General features: G+C 37.9%; 3 protein-coding genes across 3 annotated transcripts; 1 reads left to right on the forward strand and 2 right to left on the reverse strand.

The window, feature by feature from the left end:
* Positions 1-4,482: 4,482 nt before the first annotated feature.
* LOC123989184 lies at positions 4,483-6,371 on the reverse strand. Its single transcript, XM_046289869.1, has one exon. It carries the CDS (start codon positions 5,825-5,827, stop codon positions 4,622-4,624), a length of 1,206 nt encoding a protein of 401 aa, XP_046145825.1. The 5' UTR covers positions 5,828-6,371; the 3' UTR covers positions 4,483-4,621.
* Positions 6,372-8,180: 1,809 nt separating this feature from the next.
* LOC123989190 lies at positions 8,181-9,063 on the forward strand. The gene is made up of 2 exons (XM_046289889.1): positions 8,181-8,599; positions 8,701-9,063. The coding sequence occupies exons 1-2, from the start codon at positions 8,552-8,554 to the stop codon at positions 9,061-9,063; spliced, it is 411 nt and encodes a 136-aa protein (XP_046145845.1). The 5' UTR covers positions 8,181-8,551.
* A 664-nt stretch (positions 9,064-9,727) lies between these two features.
* On the reverse strand, positions 9,728-10,813 carry LOC123989191. Its single transcript, XM_046289890.1, has 3 exons — positions 10,622-10,813; positions 10,420-10,546; positions 9,728-10,338 (listed from the first exon to the last, which is right to left on the reverse strand). Exons 1-3 carry the CDS (start codon positions 10,811-10,813, stop codon positions 9,728-9,730), a joined length of 930 nt encoding a protein of 309 aa, XP_046145846.1.
* Positions 10,814-15,464: the final 4,651 nt, after the last annotated feature.

A 15,464-nucleotide genomic window follows, 5' to 3' on the forward strand; every position in this document is an offset into this window, starting at 1 on the left:
AAAGAGAACTCTTTGAATTTAGTTTCATAAGTAACTTCTTGGGTGGTGCCTCCAATTTTCATTACATTGTTTTCATAGGTTATTATACAAGGTTCATCGCTTTTAATTAAACTAGGGGTTTGTATAGTTCGTGTTTCATGTCTATCGCAGAGAATGTCTAGTGTTAATGGTTTATTTGGTATTAATATATAAACATTTGGTTGTTCAAGAGGTATAAATGTAGCGTCTATAATTTTGAATACGGAGAATGGGCACGTGTTAATTTTGTTTTGTTGTTAACTAGCTCAATTTGACAATCTTGTGTTCCTAATTTACTATGCGTGGGTTGATTAAGTTTACAAAGATGAACTAAAGGCGTCCTTTTACAGAATTTTTGAATATATCTATAGTCAGTAGGAATATATTGTTCTTGCGTAGTAAATATAATTTCATGTTCGATTACTGGAGCCACAAAAATTTTGTCTCTCTTTGAGGGAATTGGATAAATTTTAGTGACTTTCCACTCTGTATCATCCAAAATAGGAGTTATTATTGTATATACAATTTTTCCATTGTTGATCCAAAGTTTTAAATTACTAATATCAAGTAGGGTTTGAAAATTTTCGAGAGTTGGTTGAATATGATTATAAAGAAAGTGGGTTTTAATGATTTTATCAAATGTTTCCAAAAATTGTTGTGGCTTTACAACCTGTGGATTGATTATTCCTTGTTTACCTAGTATAATCGTGTTGATTAGTTCATCGAGATTTACATGTAGTTCGGAAAGAACAAATTCTGTGTGTATAATTAAAGAGCTGATTATTTCTTCGTTTTGTACATTGTCTTGGAGTTCGCTAAGTTTTACTTGAATTTGATGGATAGATTGAATATGAGAATCGTCTAATACTTGTTTAATAAGGGCTGATTGATTAGAAACGATGATTTTTAATTTGTTATTCGAGTCAAATAGTTTGTCCATGTTTTCGTTAATTATCGTTAAGTCGTTTTCATCTAGAGTACCGAAAAGAGATTTGGATACTGAACCAACTATATTTAATAAACCACGTTTATGAATAATTCTTAATGTTAATTTCAATTGAGCAATCATTTTTTTTTATTGTTACGAGTTCCTTTACTAAGTTTTGAATTTCTGTTTTGTACGCGCATTTATTACAATGTTTTGATAGACCTTCTAATGATTCTGCAATAACTTCGGGTTGTTTTAGTAGGTAGTGTGGATTAATAATAATAGATATAGATACTTGATTAGTATATAAGTAACAATTATCGATATGTTCTAAAAATACTGTCGAATTATTTAAAGGTTCAATATGTAATTTACAGTGGATTGTTCCGATGAAGTAGAACAAGAGGGTAAGGGTTGTCGGCCTGAAATAAAAAGTTTTAATCGATTACCATGTACCTTTAATTGTCGATTCTCCGACGGAAAATAAATAGTATACGTTGGAGGAGAGGCCTGTATTATTTCTGCAGGTCCTAACCATTCATGATCGAGTTTATTTCGTTTATGATCGTTATGTAGAAGAACTCGATCATCTATTTTGAATATAGTCTGTAATTTTATAATTTTTCTGTCTTGATCCCGTTTATAGCGAGCTTTGTTTTTATTGAGTGTTTTTATTGCCTCAGAAATGTACGTGTCGTGTCGTCTCTTCCAAAGTTTAAATAACTGTTCCTTTGTCATCGAAGGAGTTGCGGAAATTGTTGAGGGTAGATTAGCTTTGTGTCCGAATGTTAGTTCAAAGGGTGTATAACCTGTCGATTCGTGAACTGAGGTATTATAACCCATACAAATAAGTTTAAGATTTTCGTCCCAATCGTTTTGTCTTTCAGCTGTACATGTACGAATTAAGTCTTTTATCGTTGCGTGTGTTCTTTCAAGGGAACCGTTAGATTGTGGATGGAAGGAGGTCGTTTTAACATGTTGGATTTTAAATGCCTGTTCAAACGTTTCCATTAGCTTACAAACAAAATTCGTTCCTTGATCAGTTAAAATTTGTCTAGGTGCAGAAAATATGTATACATAATGATCCAATAACTCTGGGATAATTGTAGTGGCTTGCTGATTTTTGAGGGGAACGAGGACAAGGTATTTTGTTAATTGATCTTGGATTGATAGGATAAATTGATTTCCTCTTTTTGTTTTTGTTAATGGGCCGAAAATATCCATGGCGATTTTAGTATTAGGTTCTATAGGTGTATCGGTTATGATAGCTTCTTCCCTTTGCCTAATTCTAACTAGTTTTTCATGTTGACAGGTTTCGCAATTTTTTATAAATTCTGTAACGTCTGCTTCTAAGTTAGGCCAGTGAAATTGTTCTTGAATTCGTTTTACAGTACGATTAATACCTAAGTGTCCTACTATTTCATTGTGATTTTCCTTCAGGATTGTTTCTTTTTCTTCCAGGGTGTAATCCCGCGGAGGTTCTGAACCGAATATAATTTTTACGTTTCTAAATTTTGTACTAAGAAATCGTATCATCATTTGAATGTAAACCTTTTCTAGTCGTGTTATTTTCTCGTCTCCTATTCCTATTGGGAAAGTAGTTTTGTGTCTATTGTCGTTAATTAGTTCTGCTAATTTATTTATCCATGTTTGTTCGTCGTAGTCACCTAGTAATTCCTTTGTTAGTTGGTAGAAGTGTGGTCGATTAATTTTTTGTGTTAGTGGTGCAGGTGTTATGTCTATTTTCCAATTTTCATATTCATTAAAATAGTCAGGATTTGGGGAAAATTCAGTTGGGACTTCTTCCGTTTCTTCTGGAGATGATATAGGAAGGTTGGATTCTTGTGAGGTGATAGGGTACAGCCGTGAAAGAGCATCTGCGGCGGTATTTTCTTTACCTTTTTTGTATTCTATGTCATAATCATACTCTTCGAGTCTCAATCGCCATCTCATGAGTCTAGAAGAGGGATCTTTTACATCCTTTAACCATTTTAGCGCTTGGTGATCAGTCTGAATTATGAATTTTCTTCCTAATAGGTATTGTCTAAGTCTTTTGGTGGCCCAAACTATTGCAAGTAGCTCTTTCTCGCTTGTACTGTAATTCTTTTCAGGAGAATTTAGTGTTCTGGAGATGTAACAACAAGGATGACCATCTTGGGAGAGAATTGCTCCTAATCCTTCATTTGACGCGTCTGTCGTTAGAGTGAATGTTTTATTAAAATCGGGGTATTGTAGTACTGGGGCTTCGCAAAGTCTTTGTTTTAGTGTGTCAAAAGCGAGTTGTTGTTTGTCTGTCCAATGGAATGGGACGTCTTTTTTTACTAAGTCTGTTAGTGGTTTTGCAATTTTTGAAAAGTTACGGATAAATTTTCTATAGTATCCGGCTAGTCCAAGAAAAGATTTTATATTTGTAGAATCTCTAGGTTGTTTGAAGTCTTTTATTGCTTCTAGTTTTTTTGGATTTGGTTTAACTCCTTCCGCAGTTACTACATGACCTAAATATTCTAGTTCCGGTTTGAGGAATTCACATTTGTCGGGTTGGATTTTAAGTTTAAGATCTCTAAGCCTTTGGAATACGATTGCTAAATTCTGATTATGTTCTTGTATCGTCGACCCGAAGATGATAATATCGTCTAAGTAAACAAAACAATGTTTTCCTATTAAACCGCGAAGCGCCGTGTCCATCATTCTTTGGAACGTTGCTGGAGCATTTTTGAGACCGAATGGCATTCTATTGTAATGGAAATGTCCTTGTGGTGTAGAAAAAGCTGTATACTTTTTAGAATTGTTGTTCATAGGGATCTGATGGAATCCTGAAGAAAGATCTAACGCGCTAAAAAATTTTGCTTTGCCTAGGTGGTCCAGAATTTCATCTATATTAGGTAATGGGTACGCGTCTTGGTCTGTCAATTCATTGAGTTTACGGAAGTCGATTACTATCCTCCATTTACGTTTACCTGAAGCATCCAATTTCTTCGGGACTACCCAAACCGGCGCGTTATAAGGAGAGTCTGATGGTTCAATGATTTTTTTAACTAGCATATCATTAATTTGTCGTTCGATTTCTTGCTTATGGCATTCAGGTGGTCTATAACTTTTTATATTAATAGGTTTTTTCGGATTTTAACGTAATAGCGTGTTCCGTAAGGGATGTACAAGGAAGTAAGTCAGTTTCTAAATTAAAAACGTCAAGATAGTTAATAAGGATTTTCTCTAAAGGGTCTCGTAAACTTGGATCAATATGTTTAGTTCTAATAATTTTTGCAAATTTGTTAATTTGATCGATTTTATCATCTGGTTCTATTTCGTTTGTAATCTGATGGTCTTGCTTACCAGTGTTGATGTAGCATATTTGAACAGGTTTTCCGTCTAGATATTGTGTTCGTTTTGTTGTTTTTCCCGGAGACAGTGTGTGAGGAGTAGTTTTCAGAAACGGTATAATTTTGTCGTTAATTTTTAATGATTCGTTATTGATTTCGTATTTATATTTTTCTAAGAATGGTAGATTATTTTTATGCCGTTACATTATGCCGTCTTCTATTAAAGGAAATGAATCAGGGACTATGTGAAAGGTATGAGGTATTTGTTGTATCTGAATTATAGTCGTCTCGTGAGTAGTATGTTTGTCATTACCCATAAAGAATGTTTTGCTTTCTGTCGGCTCTATTCTTTCAGCTACTGATCGCTTGAGGATGTTGATTCCTGCTCCTGTGTCCACGAGTAGTCTTCCGATTCTCGACATTCCTGGAACTCTGCAGCAAATTTGTAGTAATTTTCCGGTGGTGCAGTTGATTCGGATGTTGTTTCTGTCACTTTGTTCTCTTGAGAATTGAGGTTGTTCACTCTTGGTGGTGGAATTTTTCCCTGGTTGGCCACTTGAAAATTTCGCGCGTAGCACTTGTCACTGGTGTGTCCTAATCTTCCGCACTTTGTACACTTCAAAGGTATCGAATGGTTTGGTCGATCACTCGGTGTATTTGGGCGTTGCCCTTGTTGTTTAGGTGGAGGAATTCTGGATGGCACTTGTCGACGCTCCATGGCACGATTCGCGTCGCGAGTCCACAGTTCCATGTCGGCTGCCATTGTTTGTGCCTCTATTAATAATTTCGGTTTACTTGGTATTACGAGCATGCCTATGTCCCTGCGGAGATTGAGCACATATGTTCGAGTAGCTTCTGTTTCTTCTTCTTCTATAGCTATCCTTCTTGAAATTGGATTTTGGTGTTTATTTTGAACGGCGTAAATTAATTCATTGAGTTGTTGTCTAAATCGTAGGTTATAAGACTGTACTGTTTCCGTTGCTCCTTGCCGTATTTGTTGTAACTTATTACGGCAACTACTAACAGTATTAGGTATTGAAACGTTCTGACGGAGTACTTCATAAAGTTCTTCATACGTTTCAATTGACGTGTATCGAATACTTCTTTTTGCGTTTTCCGTAATTTTTTCGATCAGAATTAATTTTAGTAATAATGTTTTCTCAGAACAATTACTCCTGGCATACCTGACTGATTTGATAAAATCTTCAACTCCTACATCATCTCGTCCTCGTAAGGTCTCGATGGTTCGAATGGCGTCAACTGCTTTCATCAGTTCGTTTGGCCTGATTGTTGAATTTTGGGGTGGTTGACGGGCCGTATGCATTTCATCTTCTTGTTGATTATCTTGATCTCCGCCGCTACGTCTGGTGATAGTAGACGCGTCTTCAGTGAGGGTAACCAGTTTCAGCTGCTCTGCAATATTTTGGATTTCTTTTGCACGGTTTTGGTTTTCTTCTCCTAGAGTTGTCAATTGTTGATTGATTCCTTCTTCCATCCGTTGCATCCTGTCCAAGAGTTGCCGTAGCATGTTCTCTTGTGCAGCAGGTCCGGAGGCAGTCATTATTGAAGATATTGAGGACTCAGAGGATAAGGAGGATGAGTCTTGAGAGGAAATGCTGGGTGGTTTTAATCGGTAATGTTCAAACGCCAGCTTTTACCTTAGGTTCGTTGGATCCTTACGTATCACGACAGAGTGGCACTCGTAGTCCCTTCGTCCGGAGTTCCGTAGAAAGCCCCCTTTGGAAGTTTCTCTTCGTGATGTTGAATGGATCCTGGCAGGATCGCCAAAATGTCACGTGGAAAGTTCACAGGTTTTTAAATGAACAGCACTTTTAAAGGTTTGGCACTTTATTTTTATAATATGATTTCGACTGCTCCGCTTATGTCCGGTAAGGTCTTTTATAATGTCGCTAGTGGTGGAGAAGGGGCCGATGATTGACAAGGTGGGATGTCCGTGAGAACGCGTCTTATCGAATACTTAAGTAGGTGGTCGTAATATGATGTTTAGGTGTCCGGTCGTGAGGACTTCGATTGTTCGAATATCGATCGCTTAGGCGGGTGGCCGTAACATGATGTTTGTCCGAACGTGGGAAGAATTCGATTAATGTACGTTTCAGGCGGCTGGTCGTAACAAGAGACAAACACAAACGAATTACAAGAATCGAGAAAAATATATAATTACGCGAAGTGAATTTAACGAGAAATACGCGAGCAAACGATTTAAAAACAGAAAGAAAGATAGCAATTTAGGTAGAAAGAAGATTTTACGTGCGCGTCTATGAGTCCTTATTCAGAATTCCGATTATTTTAACTCGCACGGCACTCTGCCTCGCTACGCGGAGGGCTTTACCGCAGAGAAAATATCGCAAAACTTCCGAATAACTCTGTCTCTCGGACACATGGGCTCCCGATCACGTGCTTACGATTGATCGATCAAGAGTGAGGAACCCTGCGCGAGATCGACGGTCGAAGGGCTCGTCGCGCGATCATCGTCCCTGAAGTGGACGGTTTGACGAATCGTAAAGCCGGGTATCCACCGGTATCAAACGCTCGTATCGTATCACCGTTCCGAACCCTTTTGAATAGGCAGACGTTGCCTCGTTGCATGCAACGGCATGCTGCGGCGCGGACAACATTTCTTCGTTTCTTGATATAAACGGTTAGGCAATAGGACTGGGCTACTACAGGCGAGGAGTTTCGTTTTGCTGCGTGGTGTTCCAAAGGAACGGAGGCAACGGATCCATCCGAAAAATTTGTCGATTCTTTGCTGTTGCATCGAAGGAAAGGTTCATGCGTTGGCACTTGACATAGCGTTTCGTGCCGTCACTTGGGTTTCAATTTATTTGAAATCTTGCGGTATTATTGGATTCATTTCAAAAGCGATGAAATTATTTATGAATTTAATCTAATTTAATTTAGACTAATTTTATCGTCTAAATATATTTAAACAGATCAATTATCATCGGTGATACGCTGTACATAAAACAGCAATGTTAATAATCACCTGTGTCATTATTGAAAAAGGACAATGTTAATTTTGCACACATTTTTCCGTTCCCGAGTATCGAAAGTTCTATTGAGCTGTGATACGAAGGTGAAAGAACGGGCCGATCCACAAATTGTCGGTTTTTTGCCGTTCAAAGGATAGGTTCGGAGACCACTTGAAACGTAAAAACAACATACCCAGGCGAAGGCCCGAAATGCTATGTCAAGTGTAAACATGACACTTGAGGCACGAGATAATATGATTTGGAATTGGATACATCAGTGAGATAATACTAATGCAACGACTGAACTTTGTTATTTTTCATTTTTTTCTTATAAAAATGTTACCAAAATATTTCTGACGTTTTTCTGATTAAAATGATACCAAGTACGATATGGTTTGGACAATTCTTATTTATAATAGTATTTCCTACAGTGTGATTCTCTTGCTACGCAAGACAAAAGCCGTGCCGCACAATGGAACCCCTGCTGTTTGGAAAATTGGAAATGATTTTTATTACATCTGAAAGTTACAGGAGGAATTTGAGGAATCGGTTTATAACTTAGGAACATAAAATAGGGAAAAAATATGTTATTATGCCAGGGTTGCGAGTTTACTTAATCCGTTTATTACTGGAAGAGGTCATCGTTTATTACCATTGTTGCTTTCATCGGACTGGTACTACCTGTGTACCCCTAGTCCACGCGGACTAGGAGGTATCTTCGCGTTTGCAAAACGCAACCAATCAGAAAAATTACAAATTTACCCCCGACGACGAATTTCAACCAATACAGGAACTGGAAGTTGCTACACCAAAACACCCACCACGATTAGGAACTTATATATTTCTCATCAATACGGAAAAAGATTACTTGTCGTTTAGACTCCGCTGATCATGGATTTTACGAAAGCAGAATTTCTCACGTTAATTGAAATATATCGATCCAAGAGTGTGTTGTGGGACCCTACAAATTGCGATTATTTTAATAAATTAAAAAAAGAAGATGCGTGGGAGGAATTAAGCGGAGAAATAAACAAATCGAAAGCAGCTTGTAAAAAAAAAGTAGAATACCTCCTCGCAGGTTTGAGGAGGGAAAAATTAAAAATGAAAAGAAGTGTTGGCACCGGAAAGGGTAAGTACTTTTTATTATACATTCATGAATTGAAAGTTAGAAATATTTGGTACTTTATACAGTATTACATATCAGAAAACAGTGCGGCTCAATTTAACTTTCTATCCTTATTTTGTTTGTAGGAACACAGGAAGTATACAAAAGCCAATGGTTTGCATTCGAAAGTATGCAATTCCTATGGGACAAAAATAAATGTAAGAGAACATTAAGTACGGTACGCAAACCTTCAATTATTTTTTTATTTTTTCCACAATTCATAAAAGCATACTAAGCATACTTTATTAGCAACAAATTAGAAACAATACTTGTTTTCAGATGGAAGATGAAGTAGTAATTGTAAGCCCAGAGGCGGTAGAGGGTGAGGTGGAAGAACAATTACACATTGGACAAAATTCCGAAATGCTTGAGGGAGAACCTGGCCCCAGTACGAGCACCCCATTGCGCCCAACAAGAACGGTTGCCGCGAAAAGGCGGCATACAGATAAAGACGATCGTTTGGAGAGGGCATTCGAGATTTTGGAAAGTGCGTCTGATCCACCACCTGACGAATCGCAACATTTTGCGAATTTCGTTGCAGCGAAATTAAGAAAGCTCAACAATTATGACAGGGTTCATATTGAAGCACGCATAATGCAATTATTTTTAGAAATTGAACCTACATGTATAGATAATATATAAAATATATATATATATAATATTAAATAGCATTCATTCCTTTCTCTTCCCTCTGTCTGTGACCTAACACTTTATTTACACTCTATACGGAAAATGAAAACATACAGTAGGTGATCAAATTATTGTATTCATTTTCAGTTACATAATTAAATGTAAAATAAAATAAAAACAACTTTAACTTACACACTAGTTTATTTAAGATATTTCTGCCCATTCACTTCCGCATCACTTCAGGGTTAAATGTAAGTTAAGTAAAAAAGTGTCGTTGGTCAAGAGTGGTTACTAATATAGTTCTCGAGGTAGAAATGGGGTCATTTAGTCGTATAAAATGTTTATTTCATTTCTTTTTCATTGTACAAAAGGAATACTTTGTAAACACAATTAATTTTTGTTAGGTTGTATTTACTGATGAAAATAAATGACACAAATAAGACAATTACACAAATATGTTAGAAAATTAAATTTTAATATACTGAAACATCGATAGAACGCCAAATCCAATTTTGGATATAAAGGTGGAAAACCAATAAATTATAAAGTTTTATTTACAAACGCACTAAAACAATTTGTTATTTACAATTTATTTACACACTACGAATTACTATTCTAAAAAACAGGGGGTTATATATTTATTATATTACATTACATTATAATATTTAAATAAAAACTATGCGCAGTCTTCCTGCCAAGGTACCCTTCCTTCCGCCAAAAAATAATGGGCCAGTTCCTTTCGTACTTGTAACAACGCGGAAGTTGTTCTCCGCGGAACTCCTCGCAAGGGCAAAAGCGCTCCCATTTCGTTGCCCTGTTCCCTCCAGTTACCTCCTCTCAAAACGCCTTCATCTTCGTTATCCATCGTTCCAGGAGGAGTATAAAGTCGAGAAGAATCTGGCCTTTGCCGTAAAAAATTGTGCAATACTGTTGTTGTTAAAACAACAACAGAAGCTTTTTCCGGCGATAAAAGCATTGGTTTCCTTAATACGCGGAAGACTGCGGCCAATATGCCGAAGGCGTTTTCAACAACCCTTCGGGCCCGGCATACTCGATAATTAAATATACGCTGCTGCGATCCTTTCGTAAAATATCCAGAGTAACATTTCAGGAGGTGTTCCGAAATGGGGAAGGCTTCGTCTCCTAAGAAAAAGAAAGGAATTGGTATTTCCCTTCCTTCTAATCGAATAGCCGCTGGGATATTTAATTTCTTCTCCTCCATGGCCCGATATAGAGAAGAATTATTAAATACACCTCCGTCTGAAATTCTTCCTTGGCAGCCAACATCTACAAATAAAAAATTATAATTTGCATCTACAACACTCAAAAGGACAACACTAAAAAATCCCTTATAATTGATATAGTCACTTCCGCTGTGTTTTGGCGATTGAATACTTATGTGTTTCCCATCAATGCTGCCGATGCAGTGGGGGAAATTCCAGGTGTCATTGTATTCCTGTGCGATTTTTAGCCATTCCGTTCCAGTTTTTGGCATCTGTAAAAAAAAACAACTTTTGTTTTCTATTTTCACGTTTGTGCTGTTCGGAAAAATGAATTATAGTTCACTTACCTGAATATACAATTTCAGTGCCTTCGTAATGGCTTCACAGACCTCCGGAACAATTTTACCAATACTTTGCTTAGATATTTTAAACAAGTATTGTAAACTTGTAAAGGAATCGCCTGTTGCCAAAAACCGGAGCGTCACAGCTAATCGTTCCTGAGCCGTAATGGCTTTTCTATAATTGGTATCCTGCCGCATAATTTCTGGTCCAATTCTGTTTAAAAGAAATTCAAAATCTGTCGGGTGCATCCGCATGAAATTCTTATATAAGCCACTGACACTTTGAAATTTAATATCTAACAACAACGCGGATGCACTATATTTTTCTCTACGTCGAAGAAAGTTAAAAACCCACCAACGGGGTGGATTTCTTTCAGGTTTCTCCAACGCATAATGCAATGTAATGTACGCAAGAGCTTTCCTTTTACGCGAATTCATTCTCGTATACTGAGTAAAATAGAATAAATGAGCTGAAACTAGGAAATGCTTCTACTGCTGTTTTTGAAACAACATTGATCTTTTTCCGTATTGATGAGAAATATATAACTTCCTAATCGTGGTGGGGGTTTCGGTGTAGAAACTTCCAGTTCCTGTATTGGTTGAAATTCGTCGTCGGGGGTAAATGTGTAATTATTCTGATTGGTTGCGTTTTGCAAACGCGAAGGTACCTCCTAGTCCGCGTGGACTAGGGGTACACAGGTAGTACCAGTCCGATGAAAGCAACAAGGGTAATAAACGATGACCTCTTCGAGTAATAAACGGATTAAGTGAATTCGAACCCCTGGTATAATAACATATTTTTCCCCTATTTTATTTCTATAAGTTATAAACCGATTCCCAAAATTCCTCTTTTAACTTGCAGATGTAATAAAAGTTGTACAGTACTAATTGTAAGCGACGGACTCCTACAATAAAGAAACAGCATGCAGCAAATTGAAACTTCTCGCCTATACGAGTTTATTTCAAGACACGAAGAACTATTGTCCGAGCCGTAGCACGCCGTGGCATGCAACGAGGCAACGTCTGCCTATTCAAAAGTGTTCGGAACGGTGATACGATACGAGCGTTTGATACCGGTGGATACCCGGCTTAATGCGTTTTCGGCAGTGTCGCGTGCCCGGTGATTGGCTAAGACGCGCGAGCTAGACGAAGATTTTTCATCCCCCTTCCTTGGTGTTCCTTTTCCTTTCTATTTCGTCGCCATGATAGTTTCAACGGTTTTCAGAAACTACGCAGTATTTCCGTTTAAATATACAATTATTGAATCGCGACTGTTGATTAGATTAAATTGTAAAATGGAATGAAGACAAAATGTAATCCTTTTAAAAGGGATGAGGCCGTCATCCGTAGGGTTTTTCCTTAACCCTCGGAGTACGGTCCGTCGGGGGCCGGTAACGGGGTCTCTCGTGACTCACACCGATATTCCATTAATACATGCTTTCTGATCCCCACCACGCCCGTTCGGAACTGCTTAGGTCTCGGAACCTGAGACTCGATACCCTGCCCCCTTCTATTTCTCTCTGTTGTCTACGTTTATATATCTGTTTATTTTTTACGCGAAACCCTATTTTTTTATATATATAAGGTAAAGAGGAATAATGAATTGTACAATAATAAATAATTAGTTATAAAGTTTATTCATTATCTATATCGTTGCATTTATTGCATATAATTGCTCGACTTTGTGCAGAATGTGCAGTACAAATATGTTTGTTACAAACGTCGCATGTACTAGTGTATTTATTATTATTTCCCATACACATATAACATCTTGCTCGCTTTTGACCTGCTAATTAGGGTTTATTTATTTTTAGTTTACGTCCAGTAGCTTCTATGGCGTTTACAATGTGTTTATGGTATTGTAACGACCTGAGAGAACACAGCACCCTTTTTATTTCATTTTTTTATTATAATTAATTTTTATATTTCATACAAAATGTGTTATTTAATTTTTATTGTTAATATCTAGTTTAATATGTATTATAATAATCTTTGTAATAAATACTTTTCATTTTTGTCGATAACCGAGTCTTAAAATTAGTCGATAAACGTAGAGTCGGTAAGTCAGACGATAAAGCAGATTATCGATAAATTATCGACGTCTGACCGCGTGTGCGCCAGCGCAACCCCAATGATCACGCGGTGGGGTGAAGTTCTAGAGTAGGGAGGCCGCGTAGATTAAGGAGCGGGGATGCTAGACCGTCACGTGATGGGGAATTCCAGCTACCCCAAGGAATTTTATGTGGAAAAAAAGCGCCGAGTCAGCATAATCTGACTATAAATAGAGGCGTTCCACACGGTAGCAGCGCAGATCTTCTCTGACCACAGTCAGAAGCAGGCAACACTCTGAGAAGTAGAGAAAAGCTTGCGCTGTGCTGTTTAGGCAGCAATAGAGCGCGAGTAATAGCTTCATTCTTCTCTTCCATTGGTGGCGTACAATACTACGGATCTGTGGACTTCCTACTCACGGTACGCAACGTGTTAACCAGGTGTTAAACTAAGCCAACATTCAAGTGTAAAGAGCTAGCGAGGAGCCGAGCTCCTTGAGACGGCCTGTATCTAACACAGCTCTGGCTAGCCCAGAAACCGATTGCGACCCGTAGGAAAAGTCCGCTCGTATCCAAAAGTGCTGTACAAACCATTGGGAATTAGTTTCCAGTACTTAAAGTAATTGGCGCATTAAACAGAGTGTTGACTGTGGTAGAAGACTAAGCCACGTTCGCGTTAGCGCTATTATAGTTTACTACTAATTATTAATTTCTATATTAATTACTAATCATATATTTCTCACTGTATTCCCAATCTAGGGCGAATTCATTATAATTTCTCATTGTATTCTTATTCTAGCCGCACCTATTGTCATACTAGCGATTTTATTTCATATTATATTCGGACTACCATATTCAATTAATATTCACTTACCTTGAATTGAATAAAGAAGATACAATTAGTTCTAGCACATTAGTGTTTGGATTTTACTCCTTAACCGCACACCACACGAACCTATAATCCCTGATACTGTTACGTCCGAATTATTTTCAATAATTCGACCGTAGCTAAGGGCTATTTCCATTTTCTTTCTGATAGTTTTGAATAGTTTGACCGTTAACATAGCGAATTTGTGCACCTTGTCAGTGCGTAGCACTTGGAAATAATCCCAGGCGAGGCACACAAAGGAGGCTATAATTAGTTCTATTCAAATAATAAGAAGTCAACCTTCCTTAGGACGATTGCCTCGTCGAAGCCGCGTAGCAATAAACATATAGAAATTCGAACCCGCTAAGGTTAAGGAGAAATATTATCAACATCTTTCGCCGTGCCGTTAAGCAGTGCGACGCATTTGGAAGTTTCCCCGCTTAATCGCGCAGAACAAGGGAAATACGATTTTGTTTTACCCCGCGAGCAATATACGTCTCCTACCTGCGAAGCATGCGTCAGCCGACTCTTCCACAAGGAATGAATGCAATTAAGATCGAAACAGCTAGCATGAAACGGAATGAAACTGTTTGAATGACTATAGAATGCGAGGGTTTGCGTGACAACCACTGAGGTTTGAAATTGTCGACCGACGTTCAAGAACGTTCCAAGCGAAGGTCGACTAAGGCAATAAACATCGACAATGAACTAAACGTTAAACGTAGAGCGTTTAGAAAATACGAAAATCATTAAAAATTGATGTATGCGGAACAAATAACGATTAAATGCAGTAACGTATTTGCATATATCCGCGATTTGATAATAATTATGAATATCGATTGCCTTTCTCCGTAAACCGCCGGAATACAAATAAGAACGGAAAAATTTTGCGTTATTCATTACTAGTTATTCAATATAGTAAGTTAATCATCTATTAAAGGGCAAATGTTCTTCGTTACCGAAATATCATTTATAAATATCATCTATAAAAGCCTCTCCTTAATTAATAAATTCAAACAAGTAAAGTCGTATCAGATTTTGAACATTCTAGAAACTTTAGAATTGCGACGCATGAAATCCGCGTAGCGTTAGAGGGGTAAAGGAAAGAGATAGCTTACGGAAGATAGAGTCGGAAGAAAGGTCAAGAAGGGATGAGAGCTCGGGAAACGCGCCTAGACGAAACCAATACGCGCGGGCCTTCCCCTTCGACACGTACCCTGATTTGCCAAATGATGTCCCCACTTTGGGCCCATGATCGCGGGTCGAACCCTGAGATACGATCGCTTGACTGACATGAGGCAAATCACTCTTCGTCGAAAAATCGTGAGGTACGTGACGGGGAGCCCGTGTTCGCGTCGAGCAATAGTTTACGCGCGAAAATCGTTGTAATTAGCTGACCGGTAAAGTCCTTGTAAAAGGCAGAGTGCCGGGAGATTGCGGTTCACGTTTCCGCGTAAAAGACTCTTACGAATACGTTAAACTCTTTTCATACTTTTCAATTTCTATCTTTTCACTTTTGCTTTTAAATCGTCCGTTAATTAATATATTTTCTTTTTCCGCGTCGCGTCGTTTTGAAATAAATTATCGTTTTCGTTTCCGTAACAGTAACACCGTCGAAAGGCCGATCGCGAACGCGTAGTGCGTGACGAAGTTCTCATCTCTTCTTCGCCTTCCAGATTTCCAGACTACACCAGCAACTTCCAAAGTTATTATCCAAGATCCAAAGTTATTGTCGTGTATTGTTTTACACTGAGCTTATGGTGAGTTATTTATTTCATTTTCTCCACTACGACGAATCTGGATTTAGTGAGGCAAAACGGGCGATCTTGAAACCGCGTGTCCGGGAAGTTTTCCCCCAAGATCGTTCTGTTCAACATCTTATTAAGGTATCGAAGACATTTTGCAATTTTAACAATAATTCCGTTGGTTATAA

This window comes from Osmia bicornis, unplaced genomic scaffold (assembly GCF_907164935.1).
Source record: "Osmia bicornis bicornis unplaced genomic scaffold, iOsmBic2.1, whole genome shotgun sequence".
Lineage (NCBI taxonomy): Eukaryota > Metazoa > Arthropoda > Insecta > Hymenoptera > Megachilidae > Osmia > Osmia bicornis.

Coding starts and splice junctions, on each gene's coding strand:
- LOC123989191 (XM_046289890.1), bottom strand. CDS start 10,813: ATGCGGCAGGATACCAATTATAGAAAAGCCATTACGGCTCAGGAACGA. Junction 10,547..10,621: donor CACTGAAATTGTATATTCAG/GTAAGTGAACTA, acceptor TTTTTTTTACAG/ATGCCAAAAACTGGAACGGA. Junction 10,339..10,419: donor ATCGCCAAAACACAGCGGAA/GTGACTATATCA, acceptor TTTTATTTGTAG/ATGTTGGCTGCCAAGGAAGA.
- LOC123989190 (XM_046289889.1), top strand. CDS start 8,552: ATGCAATTCCTATGGGACAAAAATAAATGTAAGAGAACATTAAGTACG. Junction 8,600..8,700: donor GTAAGAGAACATTAAGTACG/GTACGCAAACCT, acceptor ACTTGTTTTCAG/ATGGAAGATGAAGTAGTAAT.
- LOC123989184 (XM_046289869.1), bottom strand. CDS start 5,827: ATGACTGCCTCCGGACCTGCTGCACAAGAGAACATGCTACGGCAACTC.